The following is a 25,663-nucleotide window of genomic DNA, read 5'->3' as shown; positions in this document are numbered from 1 at the left end:
AACTGTGGTCAATGAAGTCGAGTCATAAGCTCTATGCATCAAGAAAATGCAGAGAAATTACTAAAGCTGTGGATAAATACACTACAGCAAAACTGACCACACTCTTAAAAGGAGAAATTCCATCTTCAGAAGAAAATGAACCAAAGCACTCTTGCCAGCAATTTTTCACAAATATCAATTCAGCTGTTGAATATTGTGCATCCTACAGTGAAAAAGTGCAAGTTTTAACTATTATTCCAGAGACATTAAAAAAAATTTGAACCACATTCCATCAGTATCAAAGTACGTGGTAAACAAATCAAGAAATGTGATGTCTGTAAAAGGAGTCTTTGGAATACCAGATCCCTATTACGGTCATATTGTAGAAGCAGCTCAAGTTCAAATAGTGCAGTCATTTCATCTGGAAAACAAATGAGACTGTTCTCATCAGAGTGCCAACAAAAAAGACACAATAACTGTAACAGTTTAAGGTCAAAAAGTTGTGAAAGTGAAGAGGTACATTGTCTTGGATATTAAAGAAACTTTTGCAATTTATAAGAGCAACTTTACAACTTCACATATTGGAAGATCAAAATTTTATGCAGTATGACCTAAGTGGGTAGTTCCACACCCACCCAGAAATGTCTGTTCATGTGTGTACTGCGCAAATTTTGAACTTTATTTGGTAACTTTGAAGAACTTACTGGAGCACGTGACATATGACACCTTGGGGAGCACGTAACATATGACACCTTGGTTGGGTGCGTGAAGTCATTAGTAGTCTGTGACATAAAGTGAGATACTTGTTTGTTTCAAGAATGTGGTGACTACCCTGGAAAGGGAAGACTGTCTTTACAGACACTTCGCCTGGAAGTCGTAGCTAATAACTCTGCAGAAATTACATATGCATCATGGGAGGAAAATAAACTAATTAAGAAAACTGTTGCCTTTGACAGTTTCATTGCTGAACTTGGTAAATGGTCAGTGAAAGCAGTAACACACCAGCATCTGAAGAAATTGCAACAACAACACAGTGCAGAAGTGAAAGGGTGTGTACAGGCTGAAGAACTATGTTTAGTGCTTCACTGTGATTTTGCCAGGAACTGGTCTGTAATTCTCCCACAAGAAGTACATCATTGGAGTAATGACCAGGTTTCAATTTTTACAGGAGTGACACATTTTTTAACAAGATCACAAATGTTGCAGTTATAAGTGATGACACAGGACATGACTCAGCACGTGCTTTGCTAGCAATGCGCAAATTTCTTCAACTGCAAACAGAGGCAGAGAAGATCATCATTATTTCTGATGGTGCTGCTAGTCATTTTAAAAATCGTTACCAGCTGTTTGAATCGAGTAAGTTGCGTTGTGCCAACTGATTTAGTATGCAGTGCTACTGGTCATGGGAAGGGGCCTTGTGATGGTGTAGGAGGCCTGCTGCAGCATCATGCTACAAAACATAATCTTTCCCGACCAAATACAGCTGCGATTCAGAATGCTGAGGAGAGAGTCATGAAATTTTACACATCCACAGCCCCTCACTCTTTTGTCCAAAGAGGAAATTGAAGAATTCCGTGAACAGAAAAAAGAAGACGGTCCAAACAAACTACTCCTGTGAAAGGAATTCAGAAGACTTATTTTTCGACTCAAAGTGATTGGTGAACTCATATTGCATGCACTTTAAAGAGCAAGGAAGAAGAAATTTCATTTTTTCAGTCAACACCTCAAAAACAGCAGGATAATATTCCGATTCACTACCTGAGAAGGGGGAGGGGGTTGTATTTGTGGCATGTGTGTATGTGTGACTGGTGGATTGCTGAGATTATAGATGCCAGTTATACAGAATTGTAGTGAACTTTATGAAGCTACCACATGGACCAGTGCTGGATATCGGTTTCCAGCTGAAGGACAGGAACAACGCCATCATGCTCATTTCCTGAATGTTTTGAAGACTGTAAGTGCTCCAATTCCTATTGGTTTAACAGGAAGGCATCACTCTATATTAAAGGAAGATACTGAAACGGTGGAACACATTTTTAGCTCATTGACTGGCTAATTTCAGTACAAAACAGAGTGTACAGAACTTGTATAAATTGAAACCTTTAAGTCTTTGGACCTTTCACATACATTTTGGAACCATTTAAAATGCTTGAAAAATGATTCTCTTACTCATCTTTCAAAACTAAAATTATTTTAAATAGGGGTAGGTTTTGATTTTTATGAGCCTGTTATGCGATAATGTGTTAATAAGACAGGTTTTATGTACGGCAAAAATTTCAATTGTTTATAAAACCTGTTCAATCTAGGAGTGGAAACTCTCCTTTTTGGGGAAACTATATGGTACTAATCAACAGAAAAAATCAAAATTTTATGGATTGCCATTTTTGAAAAAAAAAAAAAAAATCTGAACACTATAGTGAAAGAACTTTGACAGATAAGTCCAAATGGAGGATTTTTTTTTGTAATCATAAAGCAGATATCTTTCAAAAAAAAAAAAAAAAAAAAGACAACAACAACAACAACAAAATATCCAAACTGTTCCAGAGATAGAACATTTAAAAATTTTTTCCAAAATTCGCATCTTCAAATTGGTATGCGCAGTGTCATCTTTGGAGGGCTGTATCTCTGAGCAGAAATTTTTTTGGAGAAAACAAAAAAATATATGTTCCTTACTTAGTCCTTCATTTTAACATATGCTAAATTCAATAACATTCGAGACTATGAAGGTAAGATTTTTTCATGGACTGCCTGAATTGGTATAGACTATGCCTTGTACAACTATTGAAAACCTTTGTGAAGATTGTCTCTAATAGGGAATGCCTATGCATTGCTGTTTGTTGTAGTCTAAAGTCTGAAGATCGATTAGTTTGTTAGGTTCCATAGAGCATTTGAACGATTCTTTTATTGAAATAATGTGAAATGAGTCAGCTTACAGAAAATGTATCCCTGATTAGTGTTAACATTAATGAAAATTTTTCTCCAAGTGATGCAGCTATTCCTAAAAACTAAGTTTGTATTTACAGGCTACCAGTTAAAAAAAATGGTCCTTGAACAGACGGATTTTTCTAGAAGAAATAACTCCAGGTTAAGTGTAAAACTTGCTTTGCTACTTGTCAGGCGTTTTATGTTTCAGGCAAACAATCAAACATTTTTGTTGCTACATATTGAATTCCTTTCTGAGCTATTGAGAGCTTTAATAGTGAGTAATAAAGAAAATTTTTCCTCTAGTGTTGTCGGCATGGACATCTCTGTTGTTCCTAAATTGTGTTGGATTATTTGTGAGAATTTCATTAGTGAATATGTGCATTGTGAAGGTGTAGATAAAATGCCTAATGCCTTAAAAATGAGACTACATGGCAACCTTGGGTAAACACCACATATTGATCTTACTGATTGCTTTTCTGCAATCATTACTTTCTTTCTAAGTCATTAGTTACCCAAGGAAATTATCCCATGTGACATTACTGAGTGGAAATATGCAAAATATGCCAGGAGGCAGATGTTTTTGTTTCCAAGACCAGTAATTATACAAAAAGCAAAAGTAGCTGAACTTAAGTTTTAAGCAGCCCAACAATACGCGTCTTTCAGTTCAAGTTCAAGTTTTCGTCAGTATGCACGCCAAAATTTTTGGATTATTCTACCCTGTTTGCTGACTTTTGTTTGTGTGCTATATCAGTTGTTGGTATGACCCTTTTTGTTGTACAGAACTAAGTAAGGGTGTTTTCTCAAAATTGAGTTAGAACCACTTTATAATCTCTGTAAAACATCATTAATAATCTCTTCTGTTGGTTTCTCTCCAATGGCATTCATTATCACACAGTATTGCCTGGAAGAAGCACGAATTTTGCTATTCCTAAAATTATTTACATTCCACCAAGACTTTACGTTACCACATTCTACGTTACGAATATGTGCCCCAGAATCAATATTCAGATGATGAACAGTACTCAGTTTCTTTACATTTTCTCAATACATTGTCTTCATGACTGCTATAAATCTCTGGTCAACCTCTGTAAAACTGCACATTGCTAGCTAGCTTCCTAACCCTCCAAATAGATGTGACATTGATTATAAAATACTTTCAAAATGGATTCTTTAGTGTGCCTTAAAACATTCAAGTCAAAAAGACAGATGTCCAGCTTACTGTTGTTACACTTAAAACAATATTATGTTTTACTCCCAAGACTATGTGTGACAGTTCATTACTTGTGCTCCTCCAAATCCAGGCTGCCAAAAGTATAAATTAGATACTTACACAAAGTGCATACTTTAGATTATGGCATTAATAATGGTAATATCTGTTTTCAGTGTTAACAGGAGAGACAGCATCAGTACAAATTTTAAATGTCAGTGGAGAGTTGGAGACTCTCACAAATATTGGAGTCAGTCTTCCTACAATGAGCAGTGTTGTTGTGTTATCTGACACTACTATGTTGCATCCTGATCCAGCTCCAGGTATGGTCCTTTGTTAATAATCAATCTCTATAAACTTCGTGTCATGGCAAAATGCTTGAAACTACAATTTTGCCATCATCAAGAACACATTAAGTTCATTATTGCATTTATTTTAATTATACGTGGAAGTCAGGAAGGTTTAACTTTTGGACTCTTATTCTTTCAGACATTAAAAGTTGTTATATTTGTTTGCAAAAAAATGCAAGAGCAAAACATTATGGTTTGTTCTAAGATACCAAGTGAGGTGGTGCAGTGGTAAGCCACTCTACTAGTATTTGGGACAGTAGTTAAAATTTTCAATCATCCATCTAGCTTCAGGTTTTTAGTGATTCCCCTAAATTGCTTAAGGCAAATATTGGGATGGAACCCTTGGAAGGACCCAGTGAATTGTCTTTCCCATTCAGAGCTTGAGATCTATCTCTAATGACCTCATAATCAATGGGACATAAAATCCTAATCCTCATTTCTTCCTTCCTCCCTTATTATTATGGATTTGTGATGTGAGCATGTATGGCCAGAAGTTGTAATGGATATAAAACAGCTGTGATATCAAGACTATTAGAGAAGCTATGATAACAAGACTATTAGCGAAGCAACACGAGTTCAGTAGGCAAGGATGGAAGAGAGAATTTGCTGTAACCTGATTAAGAAGCATTTTTGTTATTCCACACAATTGTACTACATAATCAGGGAAACTTCAATTATAGTGGCAATATGCAAACATTGCTCCTTCAGATACAGTCCCACTGTCTCCTTGACAATGTCTCACCTCATGTGCTTGAGGGGTGGGGAGGGGGGATAAAAGTTATTTTTCTTGGCCGTACATAAAGAAAACAGAGAAGATATGCAGCAGAAATTCAGAGGTGTGTTTATTCTGGACAGAAAATAATAAACAAAAGTGATGTGAAGAGGCAATAGCAGGGAAATATGAGCTTATAAAAATTAAAAAAAAAACTAATGAAATCAAGAAAACTGCTTTTAATGCTCTGTATACTATACAAGAGTGATGCATCTTCTGAGGAGGAGAAGGAACTGTCTGGATTTGAAAACAGCCCGAGGTATGGAAGTGAATGATCTTGACAATGGAAGGAACGTGAGAAACCTACAATGGAATTGTTTTTAGGTGCAAGCTGTGACATTTATTTTTCAAAAAAATAGGATTTAATAATTGTGTTTTTGCTCTAGTCACCACCAGCTCCCATTGATTTTACCAAGCCCACCTTCTCATTTTAGGGATATCAACCACTTCCACCACTGTTTACCTACTTTTTCTTGACTGTTGCTGGACTTTCCCACAGTAACATCCTCCACACTCCTGCCTTGCTGCCATTGAATATTACATGTTCCAGTTACTTCCAGTTCCATAGCTGGCATTTCATTCTTTATGTGCAATACTAGTTATGTTGCCATCAATCCTTTTTCCTTTGAACATAATACACAAATAGGTCCACAACACTTTCACAGAATCTCACATGGTGTTTTCATAAGATAAACTATTGAATCCATTGTAACCAACCAAATTCCTAAACCCCCAAGCTGGATTCTGTTACATTAATGATATTTCCATAATCTGAACCAGAGCCAAGAATTCTGTCTTCATCTCTTCAGAACCTTCACACTTGTACATTTTCATTTTCTGTTATCAGCTCACAGAACCACCTTCACAGACGACAACCTCTACCTTTCTAACGGCTGCATGGAAACATACATCCTATTAAGATCACTCGACACGAGCAGTATCTTCATTTTGACTGAAGTCACATCTTCTGCACAAAAGGGCCCCTTTATACATTGTTCAATCACATTAATGCAATTACGTGTCAAAAGCCCAAATAATCACCTTTTGCAGTGCAGATCACTGCAAGATGTGCAGGAAGAGAATCAGTAAGGGTCTGGAAGATACCAAGATGGTTGTGGATCCATGCTGATTCCAGTGCCGTGGCAGCTGCATTACGTTTCTCTGTTTAGGATCCATGGTGTGAACAGCCTGGTCGAGGTGGTCCCAAAGATTCTCGATTGGGTTTAAATCCATGGAGTTTGGTGACCAGAGTAGTATGGTAAACTCAGCCTGTTGCTCTTCATACATTGCGAGCTGTGTGACACATTGCATTGTCCTGTTGGTAGATGCCATTGTGCGGAGGAAAACCAAACTGCATGCAGGGATGAACATGGTCCCCAAGGATATATACTTACTTGTATTGATCCATTGCACCTTTCAGAATAATGAGATCACCCAGGGAATGCGCCCTGGTTGTTTGCTTTCAATGTTTCACACTGTATATGCTAATATCCATCTTTCTGATGGAGCATAAAATGTGAGTCATCTGAAAAGGCCAGCTGTCCCCACTCAGTGGACATCCAGTTGCAGTATTGGTGTGCAAATTCCAGCCTTCATTGGTGATGAACAATGGTCAGCATGGGTGCATGAACCAGGCTGCTGCCGTGGTGGTCCATACACAACAACCTTCACTGAATGGTCATTGAACAGACATTATTGGTAGCCCCTGAGTTCATCTGGGTGATCAGTTACATGTCCGTTCATCTGTACACATCTCCACTGCTGCTGTTCATTCCCATCATCTATGGCTTTTGGTCCACAACAATTTCTTCAGCACCAGTTTTGTATAGTGCCATTTTGCCACGCATCTTGTACTTTAACCACAGCAGCAAGCAAACACTTCGTTGTTTCAGAAATGGTTCCACCCTAGGGCCAAAAGCCGCAGATCATGCTCTTTTGAACGTAAAATAAATTGTTCCATTTCCACATTCTGACAATGACTGCACTGTGTTCTAAGACCCTCAACACACTTCATATACCATCCACTGCTGTTGCTGCCACCTCCTTTCTGTGAGTGGTTATTGCATGGTGACTTCAAATACACTCCTGGAAATTGAAATAAGAACACCGTGAATTCATTGTCCCAGGAAGGGGAAACTTTATTGACACATTCCTGGGGTCAGATACATCACATGATCACACTGACAGAACCACAGGCACATAGACACAGGCAACAGAGCATGCACAATGTCGGCACTAGTACAGTTTATATCCACCTTTCGCAGCAATGCAGGCTGCTATTCTCCCATGGAGACGATCGTAGAGATGCTGGATGTAGTCCTGTGGAACGGCTTGCCATGCCATTTCCACCTGGCGCCTCAGTTGGACCAGCGTTCGTGCTGGACGTGCAGACGGCGTGAGACGACGCTTCATCCAGTCCCAAACATGCTCAATGGGGGACAGATCCGGAGATCTTGTTGGCCAGGGTAGTTGACTTACACCTTCTAGAGCACGTTGGGTGGCAAGGGATACATGCGGACGTGCATTGTCCTGTTGGAACAGCAAGTTCCCTTGCCGGTCTAGGAATGGTAGAACGATGGGTTCGATGACGGTTTGGATGTACCGTGCACTATTCAGTGTCCCCTCGACGATCACCATGGTGTACGGCCAGTGTAGGAGATCGCTCCCCACACCATGATGCCGGGTGTTGGCCCTGTGTGCCTCGGTCGTATGCAGTCCTGATTGTGGCGCTCACCTGCACGGCGCCAAACACGCATACGACCATCATTGGCACCAAGGCAGAAGCGACTCACATCGCTGAAGACGACACGTCTCCATTCGTCCCTCCATTCACGCCTGTCGCGACACCACTGGAGGCGGGCTGCACGATGTTGGGGCGTGAGCAGAAGACGGCCTAACGGTGTGCGGGACCGTAGCCCAGCTTCATGGAGACGGTCGCGAATGGTCCTCGCCGATACCCCAGGAGCAACAGTGTTCCTAATTTGCTGGGAAGTGGCGGTGCGGTCCCCTACGGCACTGCGTAGGATCCTACGGTCTTGGCGTGCATCCGTGCGTCGCTGCGGTCCGGTCCCAGGTCGACAGGCACGTGCACCTTCCGCCGACCACTGGCGACAACATCGATGTACTGTGGAGACCTCACGCCCCACGTGTTGAGCAATTCGGCGGTACGTCCACCCGGCCTCCCGCATGCCCACTATACGCCCTCGCTCAAAGTCCGTCAACTGCACATACGGTTCACGTCCACGCTGTCGCGGCGTGCTACCAGTGTTAAAGACTGCGATGGAGCTCCGTATGCCACGGCAAACTGGCTGACACTGACGGCGGCGGTGCACAAATGCTGCGCAGCTAGCGCCATTCGACGGCCAACACCGCGGTTCCTGGTGTGTCCGCTGTGCCGTGCGTGTGATCATTGCTTGTACAGCCCTCTCGCAGTGTCCGGAGCAAGTATGGTGGGTCTGACACAGCGGTGTCAATGTGTTCTTTTTTCCATTTCCAGGAGTGTATAAGAGGTGGTCACATTAATGTGACTGGACCATGTAGTTTTGCTATCTGCGGACAGCACATCTACAGTAGTGAGTAATCCATCTCCAATATGTTTTAAGCCCTTCACAAATGGCCAATACCCACCAATACAGTCTAAAAAAAGTCTCCAATACCGTATTCCCTCCAACTAAACTGGGCCAACATTGTGCAATAATACCCTGCAGTGGACTAACTGGACCATATCCTCCAGAGGCTTCAGCTATCTCTCATTGTGAGCTGAAATCAGCAATATCCTCTCCAACATGTGGTGTTCCTCAAGGTTCCATCCTGTGTCCATTGCTTTTTCCTGTATACATTAATGATCTCTTGTCTGTTACATTGCCATATCCTAAGTTTGTTTTGTTTGCAGATGATACAAACATTGCAATAAGTAGCAAGTCAAGTACAGATTTAGAAAAGACTGCTAGTCAAATTTCCACTGACACTGACAAATGGTTTAAAGCTAATTCACTGTCATTAAACATCGAAAACACCCACTATATGCAGTTCAGAACCTGTAAGAGATTTTCTTCCAGCATATGTATAACATATGAAGACATTCAGAATGAAAAGGTTGACAGTGTTAAATTATTGGGATTACAACTTGTTAATAAATTCAGTTGGAAAGGGCATATCACAGAATTTGTGAAGTGCCTAAACAAGTCTGTATTTGCAGTGAGAATGATGTCAAATTTAAGAGATATAAATATGAAAAGACTTGCATACTTTGCTAACTTTCATTCTATTATGTCATGCGGGATCATATTCCGTGGTAACTCATCAAACCGAGCAAAAGTTTTTAGAGTGGCATGTAATATGACTCATTTGTGGTATAAATTCAAGAATGACATGTAGAAACCTGCTCAAGGAACTTTGTATTCTAACCACTGCTTCTCAGTACATTTATTCCTTAATGAAATTTGTTGCAAGTAATATATCTCTATTTCCAACCAATAGCTAAATACATAGTATCAATACAAGGAATAAGAACAATCTACATAAAGAGCTAATTCAGGAACACACATTTCCCTTAATTTGCCAGCAACCATTAAAAACTTGGTTTCGGCTAAAGCACGGTTTAAACAGACTTTCAAAGATTTATAAATTATAGAGTGCAGCAATCAGTCATCCTTTTTTGGCTGGTTTTATTACGGAAATCCAGATTTCGGCTAGTGCTCAACCATTATCAATGCACTATTTTCTAATCTTGACACATGTTAGTTCCCTGTTGTTTGGGTGTCAGTCACAGTTCTTTGAATAGTACTGTAGTATTCAAAGTAATGTGACTGACACCCAACCAACAGGGAACTAACATGCATCAAGATTAGAAAATAGTGCATTGATAATGGCTAGGCACTATCCGAAATCTGTATTTGTGTCATAAAACCAGCAAAAAAAAAAAGGACAACTGATTGCTGTGCTCTGTAATTTATAAATCACATAACAGTCACTGAGTGCACCCACTTTCCTAATGGGAGGTAACCTGATGAGAGTTTGAAAGACCTTTTTGTAGGCAACTCCTTCTACTCTATAGATGTATAACTTAACAGGGACTATTAGACCAGCTTAAGTAAAAATATCCGTTAGATTTCAGTTTTGACAGCACTTGGTCACAACAGTCAAGATTAGGTATTTTGTGTATGATAAATTTATTAAAAGTGTTTTCATTCTGACAGTGTGTGTATTCTGTAAATATTAGCAGTTCCAGTATACTGTAATGTATTCACCTGTTTCGACAATCCCCTGACAAATAATCAGGGTAATGAGCATTATATTCAAATGTTTTATGTCTTATACCTTCTCACTTGTTCCATACCAATGAGAATCATCTCATTTTTGGGTCTACGGAAGAAAATTGAATTTAAATCTAATCTAATCCAAACAGTCCCACGACTCCCAAAGTGATATTCTGCCACCTTCTCAGCATACATCATATCCTGAACCATGCTCTTGCTCCCAATTTATTTCCACATTAATAATATTCATGTGAAAAACACATATGCAAGATCTGTCCCTTGTGTCCTGTTGCTGACACACACTATTACATTAGAGACAGAGCCATCCTTATTGTCCCACTGCCTCTTCAATTTTCACCTTACCTGCTTCATCTGAGACAGTCAGTCACCTCAGCTGGACCATAACATTGCGTTATCGTATACTTCTAATGTTATTATTATTATTATTATTATTTATTAATAATCTTATAATAATAATTATTGTTATTATATTTTCTCAACTCCACTAGTAGTAGTATTAATAATAATAATAATAATAATAATGTGCCCTGAGAATTGATACATTTAAGTGTTCTGGCTGCATTTAATTCTGAAGAAGAAGGGAAAAAAGACTTCCAGCAATGGAAATATTGTGCCAAAAGATAATTTTCATGTTATCAATGTGGTTACGAGCATTTCAGACATGTGCCTCATATCCACAAATTTTTGAAGAAAAATAAATAAGTGAAGTACTAATGAGTTGTGTATTTCTATTGATTAACAACATGTTACATGTAACAGGAGATGACAAAATGTGAATTCACTTGAATCATGATACGTATCTACAAAAATGTCTGTTATTCACAGAAGAAGCATTTCATTGAATAAAACAACAGTAGATATATATACTATTATGACTGACTCAAAAATTATCTTCTTTACATCTTTGTATAAAGATACTGCCAAACATTTTCATGATTTTCCTGTTCTCTTCACAAGAAATCAGCTCTTCACTTTTGCCTCAGATGTTAATGTGTGAATCAAACCAGTCTTCAAAAACAACCTATTTTAGGTATCAATTTGAAAGTTCCTTTACATTTTCACTGTCACTGCATAGGTTTCCTCGGAGGAAAGCAAAGTGTCTGGGAGATGATATTACTTACCAGTGTATATAAAAAGAAACATGTTACATTTCAAACAGTTTATGAAAATTAATTGTATGAATACAAACTACTGGAAATTACTGCTTACCTCTTTTTAAACCATCAGTGTTATACAGTGTAAGGATATCTTATTAATCAAGCGAGAATGATTTTACTACATACATACACAGGTGTTACAGGTTTCACACGTTCCAAAGGCTCCTTTTGCTTTTTGCTCACTCAGTGTATTTTCTAACTAATTGAAGAAGATGATATGTTGATGTTATAGATGCAAAGAAACACTACAACTCTCTTTGTTTTTTGAAAGATCACAGTTGGATATTTGCGGTCTTTCTGGTTTGGCTATTTTAGTATTTGCACAGTTGTGACAGCACTGTTGCACTGTACATTAGTATGGGTACTTCATGGGTCGATGGTGACTTGATAATAACTTGGGAACAGAACCCCTTAAGATGTAATGAAAACTTGCCTTGAGAGTCAATCTACAGGAAACAGAAAGTCCAAAACCTCAAGAGATGTGCACAGGGATAAACTCAGCACATGCTGATACAGGTGGCTGTTGACTAAGCACTTGACAACCACAGGCGGCATGAAGCGCAAAACAAAGTCCTCATAGTTGACTTCAGCATAAGCCCTGTCCCTGTCCCTGCTGGCGTACTGCCACTCACAGGTAAACACCTCTGTCAGGAGGTGTGCCCATAATGTGTGTCACGTGTGCCCTCCAAGGCAGATTTTCACACGATTCTTTGCACTGCCCATGCAAGTTCATCTACCTCCATTGTGATGTCTGCTGGCAAGGATACTAAAACTACGAATGAATAAGCATCATCAAAAAGTAACACTATTAATATAAAAAATTCCTTGAAACCAGTGGTGAATTTGGTAATACCAGATGCTGTTCCTTTTGTGCAGATTTTGTGTACACTGAAGATGAAATGGTTACAGTCTTTCATAATGCAGAGATCAACATAAAAACATTTGTGCAATGTTGGGACATACAACAAATCATTGCACACCAGTAGTAGGGTAGTGATGACCACATGAGTAATTCTTTCTTCCTCCTTCGCTTTACTGTGAATTTCCCTTTATTGACTCTTATCATGTGCCTGTCTCCAAAAGTGCATTTTCAAATGCTCTTCCATTAGTAATTGCGAATTTAGGATACACAGTGCCTGTAGTACCATTTGTCAGCTGCAATGGAACTGTAGTTGCAATCACCATGGACAAATAGCATTGCAATGTATGTCTATGTTGCAATCCCAACACATAATGAGCCATTCAAATATGCTTCTATGTCAACAAACTACTAGAAATTGTATAATAGTGGGATTATTTGAAGTAAAATCAAGTTTGATAGTGTATACATTAAGTACATTAAATGGGTAAACCTCAAGGTTCCATTGTAAAATAGCATATATTGATGTTAACTTCTTTGCTTACAGGAACCAATAGTGTTCAGTTCCTGAATATTACTGAATTCTTCATGATATCCCTTTATCACACAGCTGTTCGTGCCTTTATGTCACATCTAGTGCATGTTTTCAAGGCCTTCTCTTGTGCAGGCCAGCTAACTCCCCCCCCCCCCCTCCCCTCCCCTCCCCTCCCCTCCCCTCCCCTCCCGTCTCATTGATAAAAAGTCCTGTTTCCTTTGAACTCGTCACCTGTTTCACCAAATAGGGGAAATTCTTGTTTTAACAGTTTTACTTACCAACTGAGAACACATTTCATGTATATTGCTATTTTCAGTAGTAAGATATGATTGTATGTGTACAAGATACAATTACTTGCGTTTATAGAAACTACGTCCATTGAATAATTAGTGGATGTGTTGTTGGTTGGCAACTCTGAAGTCCTTCTACCAAGATGGAGACTCCACCACCCATTATCTTATGTGTGAGGCAATATGTGAACTGCATTTTCCCTGGGCTGTGGAACAGTTGCAGTATTGCCATTATTTGACATCCAGGCCCTACTCCTGATCTAATACAATCAGACCTTTATTAGGCAGGTTGATGGAGTTTACAGAAGAAAGGTGAATGCACAAGAAAAACTGCTATGTTGTATAATGAACAATACAAAGCTATGCTGTGATGCTCTAAAACATGTACTGTGGAGAATCAATTAACGATACTAAGTGTTGTCATAAATGATTTGGATAATCGAAAATCTAGGTAGCTGAATGTATGAAGGAAAGTGATTTTTGTATTATTAACTCTAGAAAGATAACATATGTCACCCGCTTATGGTTATCTTCCAGGTATGTCATATGGTTAACTTTATAGGGTTAATACAAAGATAAATGTTAATTCTAAACAACAAAATAAATTAAACTTATTAAAATCAAATAAAAATCAGTGTTTATTAAGAGATTAGAGACACATTTTCACATGTACATACATATGTTCTTAAAGTTAATAAAATTCTGCAACCTTAATGAAATACCTAACGAAAGTCACATAGGACAGTCACTGTAGTTTCATTGTCATCTGACATAAAAAGCTTTCTCTCTTCATTGCTGCTACAGTATGAATTTGTTTTATCTGTCATGAACTCATGGTGTCACACTATGTTGGTTGTTTGCACCATTTGAAAGCTGTTTCCAGGGTTTGAAACACTTCTGCATGAGATGGTCCTGCATCATTTCCAGCACTTATGTTTTCTTCTGTTTCAACTTCTTGCATTTCCTGCTGTTTGTTTGGCTGTAATGTGATTTCAGTAAAACAATTTTTTCACCCAATATGATTTGAAAAATCTTAATCACTACTGTCAGAAGTGATCCACTCTTTCGTATCATCATCATCATCATCATCACATTCCTGGCATATTTGTATGTTTGTCATTAGCTCATTTTTATCCTTCAAAACATAATCATCTTATTGGTTACTGAATTTTCATACTCCCATTTTAGTATTCTGTTCCAAGCTTCTCAATCAAATCTCATGCATCTAGAACCATGTAACAATATTCTTTTAATTTCATTGCTTGAAAAATGACAAAATGACTTCTATTTTATCTTTATCTCAGATAACAATCCATGTAAAAGTTGTATTCTATAAAATCATTATAATGTTTCAGTAACACTTTAATCCACTGACTGTAGTGAAGATATCATATTAGGACACAAAAATTTTACTGTGAACATTCCATTTCCTCTCTCTAACAATTCAGCCATAGGATGGATTGGTGCATTACTCAGTAAAATTATGACTTTTTCCCTTGTTTACCAGTTTTGTTTTCAAATATTTTTCCTGCAGGGATAAAAGTGTAGTCACACCAGTCAGTGAATATTTGGTGTTCATCCATGCAATATTTGGCTTTTATATATTAAGGGAACCCTGGTATTTTTTGAAGCATCTGGAGTTTTTGGATTTTCCAACGAGCAAAGGTATTTTATGGGTCCCAGTAGCATCTGCACAAAGTAATATTGTTACTCGCTCTTTACTAGCTTTGTATCCTGGAGTTGAGTTCTCTCGCCAGGATTTCCAATTTAATCTGGTTTCATTTGTGTTGCAAACAAAGTCCATGCCACAGTCATTTTCATCCAGTTCTAATCTGCTGCATCTACATGAGCTGAAATTTTTTCCTCGTTGTATTTCCAATTTACAAATTCTATGATGAGATTTAAATCTGTTACTTGCCACAAACAATTCATCGCCACCTATTTTTATAGTTAACTGTAATGCCTTTTCAGAGAGCAAAAGACCAGATATCGTTTGCTTAGTTTGTGTGTGTGTGTGTGTGTGTGTGTGTGTGTGTGTGTGAGAAACAAACAATACAAAGGTACATTTTTTTGGTTTCTTCGACACTTTTTTATGTTTACTCCTATCTTCACTATCAAGTTTGCCAGTTAACTTCAAAGCTGAATCAGCATTCTTCTTAATATTGGTTATTGGAGGAGTACCTACACCATACTTACTGGTTAACTTTTTCAAATGAATCAATAATGTTTATTTTACCTTTAAGTGATAGCAGCACTCCTTTGTGCTTTGACATTTTTAAAGTTCAGATGCACAACGTGGCACAGCAGTGTAGCCATTGTCAACTGTGTCACGCAAACAATAATGGAATGGTCACTGTCTACCACAAACAATAATGGAATGGTCACTGTCTACCACAAACAATAATGAAACGCCCGAAGCAGAGGTCACACATAGTGTGGACAGTTAGTGCCAGCGTGACATATCTGTGCACACAGAGATTAGACTACAAAGATATTTGCTTGTGGTTGACAATCTGGGTAAATTCAAATCCATGTAACTGAGGTGCAGATAATTAAGCCTCCATGTATTACTGCATGTAAGAATTGATTTGTAATTTGTAATGGACTGCTCTAACTTTGAAACAGGTCGTAACTAATACATAAAAGTATATAACAAAATAAAACTATTTTGCTGTGATATAAACGTATGAACATTTACAAACTTGTATGTCAGGAAATGTTCTAATAGCATATGTTTATAAACCTTTTTGCTTCAAAAAGATAATTTACTACCTGCCAGAAAGTGGCCTTTCCTTCAAGACTCCCTACAGAATATAGCCCATATTAACTTCTGGAATGATCAATAACCAACCTCTCAAAAATTATTAAGTTTGTGTTGGAATGGAAAACGTCATTACATAATTGGAATGTTCATTCAGCAATCAGGATAACTTGTGAATACAATGCAGATGGCAGTGATTATCATTTCTGTGGAATATACAGTACCATTATTCCACATTACATTTCAAGCATAATTTAGGCACAAAACGTATTATGAAACACCACATTCTGAACCAATCCAACACAAGTGTACTACTTTTAATTTCCAACCATTAAATGTTACCATGTAACAGTAACTAAAATGTAGTAGTTTACAGCATTTATATCTTTATCTTACATTAAACCATAAAATGTGATAGTTGCCAAAGGTACTTACATATATGTTGCTTATATCCACATCTAGTCAATATTATAATTAATCCATACCTCTCAAAAGTTACACCAACTGGCAATTCTTTTCTTAAACCCTGTATTGATACAGAAAATTTAGCATACAAGGTGCAATGAACTGTTTGCTGTTTGTTATAGTCACAGTTACATTGTAAAGCAAATCACAATGTAACGAATCTGTCTCCTTGTTTTTCACTATGGTCTCTGTAAACTAATTGAGAAATATTTTGATTCACAGCAGCAGCATTTGGAGGGCAGCTGATACCTTCAGCTGATACAGCTGGTGTCCTACACCAGTGTGATGTATCTCGTGTGCAGTTTCTTGAGTGATAACAGAAAATCCTTCAGTTTTCAAGATATAGGTTAACTGTGATTACATTTTACCAAAGTTTTATTCACAAACATGCCACATGAATTCAATGTCAAAACTGAAGGCCTCAGAAATGAATAAACTAAGGACTATATGTACCAAAATGCTGAATATAGAAGTGTTATCAGAGGAGTGGAGGGAGTAAAAATAAACATATGTCATCCTAGTTCCCCCTATAGTGACAGCAGCAATAAGTTCCTTTGCTTCCATACAGTGTAATTACATGTGTGACTTGATGGCTCTGCAGGTAAGGGGCATATTATGGCATATCTGTAAACTGAAGAGCAAGCAGGCAAGCCCCCACTCACTGTAACCAGTTATGTCAAGAAGCATGCAAAATTGCTATACAGTTTCGATTTCACATTGTACTGTAGGCCCATAAGTAACTTGCTGGGTAACCATTTTCCAGGTTATGTGAAAGCAAAGTTCATGCCCAGTAAAGAGCATTATTGGTTTCAAACGTATCTGTGGGCTGTGAAACACTGTCAGCCATTGATAGTGTGCTTCTGGGTGTTCTCCTGAGTTGTTGATTCCATTTTATGCATAGTATTTCAATGACAGACCCAGCCATTATCTTCAGGTGCTGCGAGTACACATAACAGTAATACTGGTCACACACTTTTATTTGGCCCCTCAGTGATCGGCGCATGTCGTCTGACTTCATGCCACTCCAGAATGTTTACACTCATTGCCAACCTTAAGTACATTATTTACAGAAATGAGCAAAGAGCTTGTTCTTGGTCCTTCTAGTGACTCACGCCGGCCGGAGTGGCTGAGCGGTTCTAGGCGCTGCAGTCTGGAACCGCGCAACTGCTACAGTCACAGGTTCGAATCCTGCCTCAGGCATGGATGTGTGTGATGTCCTTAGGTTAGTTAGGTTTAACTAGTTCTATGTTCTAGGGGATTGATGACCTCAGAAGTTAAGTCCCATAGTGCTCAGAGCCATTTGAACCATTTTTAGTTACTCACCATCAACTTTTGTGGCACTTCTGCAGTGCACTAATACATTACATGTTCATTTCTTTTCTAAGCTGTAAGCCGGCTGCTCTGGGAGAAGAAAGTGGGGCTTGTCTCAACAGCCTATGAGCTATGTGCTGATTGCAAGCTCCTGCTCCCAGCATCTTCCAATGTGGGACCAAGTAAAAGTATGAGATCAGTACTCGCAGCACCTAAGGAAGACAGCTGGATCAGTTGTCAAAATATTGTGCACAAAATGGGAATCAACAACTTAACAGAACATTCAGAAGTACACTATTAATCAATCATATCGAGAAAACCTGAGAGATCACTGTGAGCCACATTGACTTTTTTGTCTGTGACTGATGTCATTTTAGCCATAAACATATAACTAAACTTTGGGTTGAAGATCTATACACTTTTTTACTGAAATATACAGACCATACAATGATACTGGTTATTTGTCTTGCTCTCTATAAATTAAAACATAGTCAACTCTGTGATATTAATAATTGGTGCCATTCAGTGTTTGTGTGTGCAACAAATACATTATGTAAAAATGAAGAAGCAGTTTATTGTTTTTTGTTGTGCTAAAATGTTATACAAATGTATAGTAAAAGTAACTACTATGTACAGTGTTTTTATGCAAAAGAGAGACTGAATAAGCAAACAGGAACTAGTGGGTAGTGGCTGGTAATATTTTTTCCTGTCTTGAAAATTATTTAAGTAATGAAGCATTCTTAAAGAATATCTGATGTATAATTTATGGAAGAGATTCTGCTGATGAGAGTGAACAGTGTTTTCATAATAAATTTCACAGAATCAAGACTTTACAGTTGCTTTTCACTCAGTATTCACTCTTGTTGTGGTCATGGCCCATCCCAGGTAACAAATTGAGCATTAAGCACAGTGAAAATGCTATTAAACATTATTATGTAGAAGTGTACACACATTTACAGTATACATGCAGTGCCAGTAAAAGTCATCCTATTTATTGTTATGGATCACTCAATTTCTATGTGCAATAAGTAAACTGAGGCATAAAATAATTAAATCAAAGCTTTTAAGTATCATAGTCATTGTCAGAAGGTGAAATCCAACGTCCAGAATGTACCTTGGGAACCTGTCTGCGTTTTTAATGCTCCTTGCAGCCCAGTGGTGGTTTTGATAAAATAGAAGATAAACATGGAACATAAAAACATATCAATCAATATGACTTCCAGTAAATGTGTGAACGGAGGCCAGTCAACAATAACCAGTTTGGCCTTACCCTACTTGTAGTATCAAAGTGCATGATAAAAACTATTAATAAAGCTGAACATATATTTACATGGGAATACAACCTGTACTTGCAACTCTCGTCATTACTGTAAGTAGAATTAGTGGCGCTGCCATCAATGACGATGGAGCAAAGTTACATCTAGCAGGTGGTCAAGACATGTTAAAGTACTGTGCTGGAAGTCTTCAACAGTTCATAATTAAGACAGTTGTCTGGCTCGAATTATTTGTTCTGAAAAATTCATGAATTTGAAAATTCAAACAAACTGATTTCACGAATACAACTTTGTGTCCAGTAGAGGACGTAAGCAGGCTAAGTGCACAAGACAGTATAATATTTGTGCAACAAAAGCATTTAAGGCAATATCTGGTAAGGGATTCTCCCAATCAGTACTGCAACTGTTCTTATAACAGAGGTTAGTCATCCCTGTCAACAACCTCAATGATTCTTGGTGGCACATCCAGTGACACAAAGTAAGGTGGCAGCTTTAATCTGATTTACTAGTATTTAATAGATGTGTTTCCTTAATGTGCACACCAAACAGTTGTTTCCACCTATATTTGGTCTACCTACCGTACTGGGAGGAAAACCACATTTTTAACAAAACGTAATTTTTAGCTTCACAGTTGGCTGGTATGTCTGGAATGCCTCGTATGAAATTCCATACTGTTATTGCAACAACTTTTTAGGGAACTACTTACATCCTGCTTGACACTGCTTATGAGCGGTAGTTACAAGGGGGTATCAAAAACCCAACAGATGACAGTGCAAGGCTTCACATACAGGCAAATGGAGTGTCAACCTTCACAGGTCAAGTGTGCCAAGAGAGAGCATCCTGTTAACATCAGGAGCTGTGCAGCTGGTACTGTTTTGAATACATTTGTTACCATGTCTGTGATTTCACCATGTTAGTATGAGTGAATGTGAAATTGTGTGTGGAACTGGGGAAATATGCCACAGAGGTGCTTGACATTATTCAGCAAGTGTATAGTGATACTGCAGTGAGTTGTGTGAGGTAGTTTGAGTGGCAAGTGTGCTTCAAGAACCAAAGAACATCACTGGAAGACGAGTAATTAGGATGACCTTTCAAAAGCAGAACACTCGAAAATGTCAAAACCTCTTGCAAATTGTGTGAGGATCACCGGAGAACAAGTCATAAAATTGCTACCATTTGAAAAATGTCATATTACCACCTTGAGCTGCTGGCAAAATACTTTATTTGTAGAACCTGTTTCAGTCATCTGACCATCATCAGGTTCCTACATACCAATAAAATAATACATAAGTAACATAAGTAAACTGTTGTGAATCTGTTAAATAATGTAAAAGTTAACAACAACACACACAGAATGAAATGTCACCTACTCACATAAAAGTGTTCACAGCTTTATGTTAGCTGAAATATAACATTGTTATCATCAGGTGGTAAAAGCATGAATTATACACTGAAAATAAAAGTATGCCATAACACAGTGATATGACTCATTATGAAAACCACAGATCATAAAGACATAAATGGTTCACATTTGTATACAATTACCTGTTATGATATCTTAATATAAATTACATCATCAATCTATAAAACTGTGCTGTGTAATGTACTCATCTATGTTAAAACTGCAGTCAGTGTTAAAGCTGAGAACAGATTTATGCCATGCACTGTACAGCTGATCACTGCAGCCACCTTTGTATGGTATGAATCTGTTCACGGCATTAATGCTGATTACAGTTTTAACATGAATGATTACACTACATAGCACATTTTTTATAGATTATTAACTGATTCTTCCGTCAGTTATTTGTAGAATGACATTATAACAAATTTAAAGCACTAGTTTGCTTTTGTTCTACACTATCACTTTTGTTGTGTTAAGCAGTTTTTGGCTTACAAGGTTATCTTCAGACATTTACTGATTGTCGACAAAGAAGTTACAATGTCACTTTTTTGCCGACAAGAGTCAGTAATTGCCTGAAGATGGCCTTGTAAGACAAAAACTGGTTAACACAATAAAAGTAATACTGCAGAACAAAAGCAAACTAGTACTTTTCATTTATTTTTATATATTGACATAATTTATTTTACAATAGATAACAGGTAACTCTATATAAATGTGAACCATTTATGTCTTTATAAAATTTAGTTTTTGTAGTGAGTTACAGGACTGTGTTATCATATACTTTTATTTTCATTGTATAATTCATGCTTTTACCACCTGATAACAACAGTGTTATATTTCACCTTAACATGATGCTGTGAATAGTTTTATGTGAGTACATGACATCTCATTCTGTGTTGTTTTTGTTAATGTTCACATCAGTTAACAGATACATGACAGTTTAAGCTTGTAATGTTACTTATGTATTATTTTATTGATATACAGAACCTGATGATGGTCAGATGACTGAAACTGGTTTTGTAAATAAAGTATTTCACCAGCACCTCAAGGAAGTAATATGATATTTTCCAAATATAAAAGAGCTGTGGGGTGCCACCTCCTGAAAATATATTTCAGCCATTGTGGGTGTGTCGTACAGAATAGTGCAGGCAATCCTTACGTGCAATTCAACATGTGGCATGTTGCTGCCAAGTTGGTCCCCAGGCTACTGATCCGAGAGTAGAAGGAACACCACGTTGAAGTCTGTCAAGAAGTCTATCAGTATGCCATGGACAATACATGCATGGACAATACATCCTTCATATAAAGAATTATTACATGTGAAGAAACATGGGTGTATGGATATGAACCTGAGACAAAACAATAGTATTCACAGTGGAAGAGCCCATCTTCTCCACAACTGAAAAAGGTGAGTCAGGTCCTCAGCACGCCCAGCTGCAAGCTCATAGTCTTTTTTAGCATTCATGGCATTGTGGATCACAAATTTCAGACTGTCAATAGCAAGTTCTGTTGCCATGTGTTAAGGTGTCTGAGGGAGGAAGTTTGGCGAAAGTGCCGGATCTGTGGTGTGCAAAACACTGGCTGCTCCACTATGATAGTTTACCCCATCATGACACTCTCTACACATGTGAGTTTCTCAACAGAAACAAGATTATTGCACCTCCACATATACCCTACTTGGCACATTTGGCTCCTGTGAACTTTGCCACATTCCTGAAGCTGAAGATCCACCTCAATGGTCACCGTTTTACCATTATTGCGAAGGTCCAGCTTGAATCGCAGAAGGTGCTTGACACACAGATAAGGTGATAATTAGAACTTTGACTACTACCCCTCATACTGATGGACATGTTCCATGTGAGAGTCACTATTACCCTTTCACTCTTGTCACTGGACAATATATCTGTACATGCAGCCATTGTATAAAGTGTTTAAAATGTTGTATCATAAAACCAACAAAACAGATTATCGAACACTTTTATCAGTCTTGGAAACAACTTCTATTCAACAACAAGCTTCTTGCGAAAGTTCATAATAATTCCCAAAACGGATACTGTATGATTTTATGAATATAGACGGAAGTGGCAAGTGAAAATTTGTTTCAAGGCTGGGAATCAAACCCAGGTCTCCTGCTTCGCAGGCAGGTCAATTAGCCAATAAGCCACAATGCTCCAAATTCTCACCGTTGCCCCAGTATACTTTTAATTCCCCCCAAACACAAACAGAATTGCTGAGGCTCTGTATGTTCTAGGGTATCACCTCAGCATTGAACATAAATAGGGGGGATCCAGCCTGAAACTCAGCTATATCCACATACACCCACAATGGTAAAAAAATGAGGACAGAGCAAAACAGTTGTGGTGAGAAAACTCATGTTGGTTAGACAAAACCTTCCCAAACAACCCCAGAGGCATCCTGTGCTCACAAGTAGTGCAACACACACCCAGCAAGAGAAATGTGTGCTACAGAGCTGTGCTGTTCTGGGAATTTTTAGATACCTCCTCATATATACCAATGCAAAACAATGCCTCTGCCAGTACTACTTGTCTGCAGCTTGCTGCTCTTATTCAGTTGTATATGTTGCGCATTATGGGCAACAAATTTAATTAGAAACTACAGTGTCTTTTCTTCGCTAATACCCTTTACCTCCCTCCAAAAGTTCAGGACTAACAGCACATTTCCTCTGAACAACCACACAAAACTTCACTTTTATGGATAGTTATTTAACTTCTCCATTAAATTTCGGATGTGGAGTCGCATAAATTCAGCTTTTTGTTCTAATATTTCGGGTGAATACCGTCCAGCCATCTTCAGGGTGAGGCGAGGTGACTAACGCTCCAGCACTTGCTCCGTCCTTATACACCCGAGGATCGAAACACTGCATATGCTGCCAAAGATACACAAAGTGCCAGAGATGTTGATATGCAGCAAAGAGGTGTAACGTATGCATGGAAATTAAATCTATGGCTGCGCAGTGGTTCCACACGGTGATACCGATGTGTCACAGGGAGATGCACTGTCAGGACGTCTTTGTGATTTAATTACAGAAATTGCCGGATTCCATGTTTTGTCCAAGCTGAAGCCGCTATCTCTATTAATTAAATTTGTCGCCAATTGAATTTCAGTTGCTTCTTTCACTACTGAGTCCCAGAAACATGAAGTCTAGGCTAAAATTTTGACATTATTGTACATCATACAATGCCCAGTGTCAATACAGTGCTCCACCACCGCAGATTTATTAGGTTGTAAGAGATGGGTGTACCTGCGGTGCTCTGTGCATCTCTCCTGGACTGTACGTGTCGTCTGTTCCATGTATGAACGGCCACACTCGCAGAGGATCTTATAAACCCCAGGCTTCTGAAGCACCAAATCATCTTTAACAAAACCCAGGAGTGCTGCAGTCTTAGGTGGAGGGTGAAAAATTACTTTCACTTTGTGTTTACTGAGGATCTGCCCTATTTCTGTATATATTTGGAAATACCCATTTTGCTTCTGAAAGCCGATCTCATTAAAAGTTCATCATTGAAATCGTGGGAACAATAAAGACTCTTCTCAATGCAGTCTCTTTCATAGGCCACTTTAAGAATGCTTTGTGTTTCAGAGCTGGCACCCTGTAATGTCTCTGATTCATACATAACATATTTGCTTTCTCGACTCAAGGTGAGAATGAATGTCTCCTTTGTCATAAAACTCAAATTCTCCAAAATCCACATCAATTTTCTTGGTGCAGATGGTTGCAGCCGTATTTCTGCTCACTTTAAGCCAATTAACAAACAAAAATTTCTTATTCATTTTGATATTTCCTGCACCCTTTGTATAATCCATCCACTTTCCTACTGTCTTGTAGCTTGGAATGTATGGAAGATATGTTTCTGCCAAATGTTTCCAGCCTAAAGCAAATAATCTCCCATTGAAACTAGAAAAACACATCAGATTTGATTGTCTTAACTAGAACATCAAGGACAAGACTTTCTCAAATCATGCCCTAAAATTAGATCAACACTGCAAAAATTGTTTCCTTATTTCAAAAAAAAAAATCTTTCCCTCCCTAGAAATGTACTTCTGCAGACCAGTGTCACATCTAAAACTTGCCTTCTGCTCTCATGGTTTTAATCTGCAAAAACTGTACTGCATAGTGTAGACCCACAGCTGACAGCACAGACTTATTTTAAGGAGGACAGCATCCAAAACTGTAAATGATCTCCCTTAATGCATATTTGTTTTATATGGGTCTGTTTTCTTTGTTAATGAATGATCACAGACACACTATACAGGGTGTTTCACAGTTCCTGCTACAGGATTCTAGGGGTTCTAGAGGGGACTTAATAGATAAAAATTTGATAATGAATCCACGTCCAGAAATGAACCGTTTGGATACAAAACAGGTTTGAAGTTCAGATCAGTTTCAAGATAAACATAAGAACATAGCCAAAGCCTTGCAGACAAACAAAAATTATATGAAGCGAAATGTAGTGTGAGGAGGGCTATGGGAGAGGCATACAATGAATTCGAAAGTAAAGTTCTATGTTCTGACTTGGCAGAAAATCCTAAGAAATTTTGGTCTTATGTCAAAGCGGTAGGTGGATCAAAACAAAATGTCCAGACACTCTGTGACCAAAATGGTACTGAAACAGAGGATGACAGAAATACTAAATGTCTTTTTCCAAAGATGTTTCACAGAGGAAGACTGTACTGTAGTTCCTTCTCTAGATTGTCGCGCAGATGACAAAATGGTAGATATCGAAATAGACGACAGAGGGATAGAGAAACAATTAAAATCACTCTAAAGAGGTAAGGCCGCTGGACCTGATGGGACACCAGTTCGATTTTACACAGAGTATGCGAAGGAACTTTCCCCCCTTCTTGCAGCGGTGTACTGTAGGTCTCTAGAAGAGCGTAGCATTCCAAAGGATTGGAAAAGGGCACAGGTCATCCCCGTTTTCAAGAAGGGATGTCGAACAGATGTGCAGAACTATAGACCTATATCTCTAATGTCGATCAGTTGTAGAATTTTGGAACACGTATTATGTTCGAGTGTAATAACTTTTATGGAGACTAGAAATCTACTCTGTAGGAATCAGCATGGGTTTCGAAAAA

General features: G+C 38.3%; 1 protein-coding gene across 3 annotated transcripts in view; it reads left to right on the top strand.

Moving 5' to 3' along the window:
- Positions 1–18,699, top strand: part of LOC126481295 (uncharacterized) — a 166,569-nt gene extending 147,870 nt beyond the window's left edge. For all 3 annotated transcript variants that reach the window (XM_050104941.1, XM_050104943.1, XM_050104942.1), the window contains exons 11-12: positions 4,288–4,434; positions 16,802–18,699. In XM_050104941.1, coding sequence (XP_049960898.1) covers positions 4,288–4,434; positions 16,802–16,893 — 239 coding nt within the window. In that variant the 3' untranslated portion in view covers positions 16,894–18,699. The remainder of the gene's footprint in view (positions 1–4,287; positions 4,435–16,801) is intronic.
- Positions 18,700–25,663: the final 6,964 nt, after the last annotated feature.

This window comes from Schistocerca serialis, chromosome 5 (genome assembly GCF_023864345.2).
Source record: "Schistocerca serialis cubense isolate TAMUIC-IGC-003099 chromosome 5, iqSchSeri2.2, whole genome shotgun sequence".
Classification (NCBI taxonomy): Eukaryota; Metazoa; Arthropoda; class Insecta; order Orthoptera; family Acrididae; genus Schistocerca; species Schistocerca serialis.
This window is presented reverse-complemented; position numbering and strand designations above follow the sequence as displayed.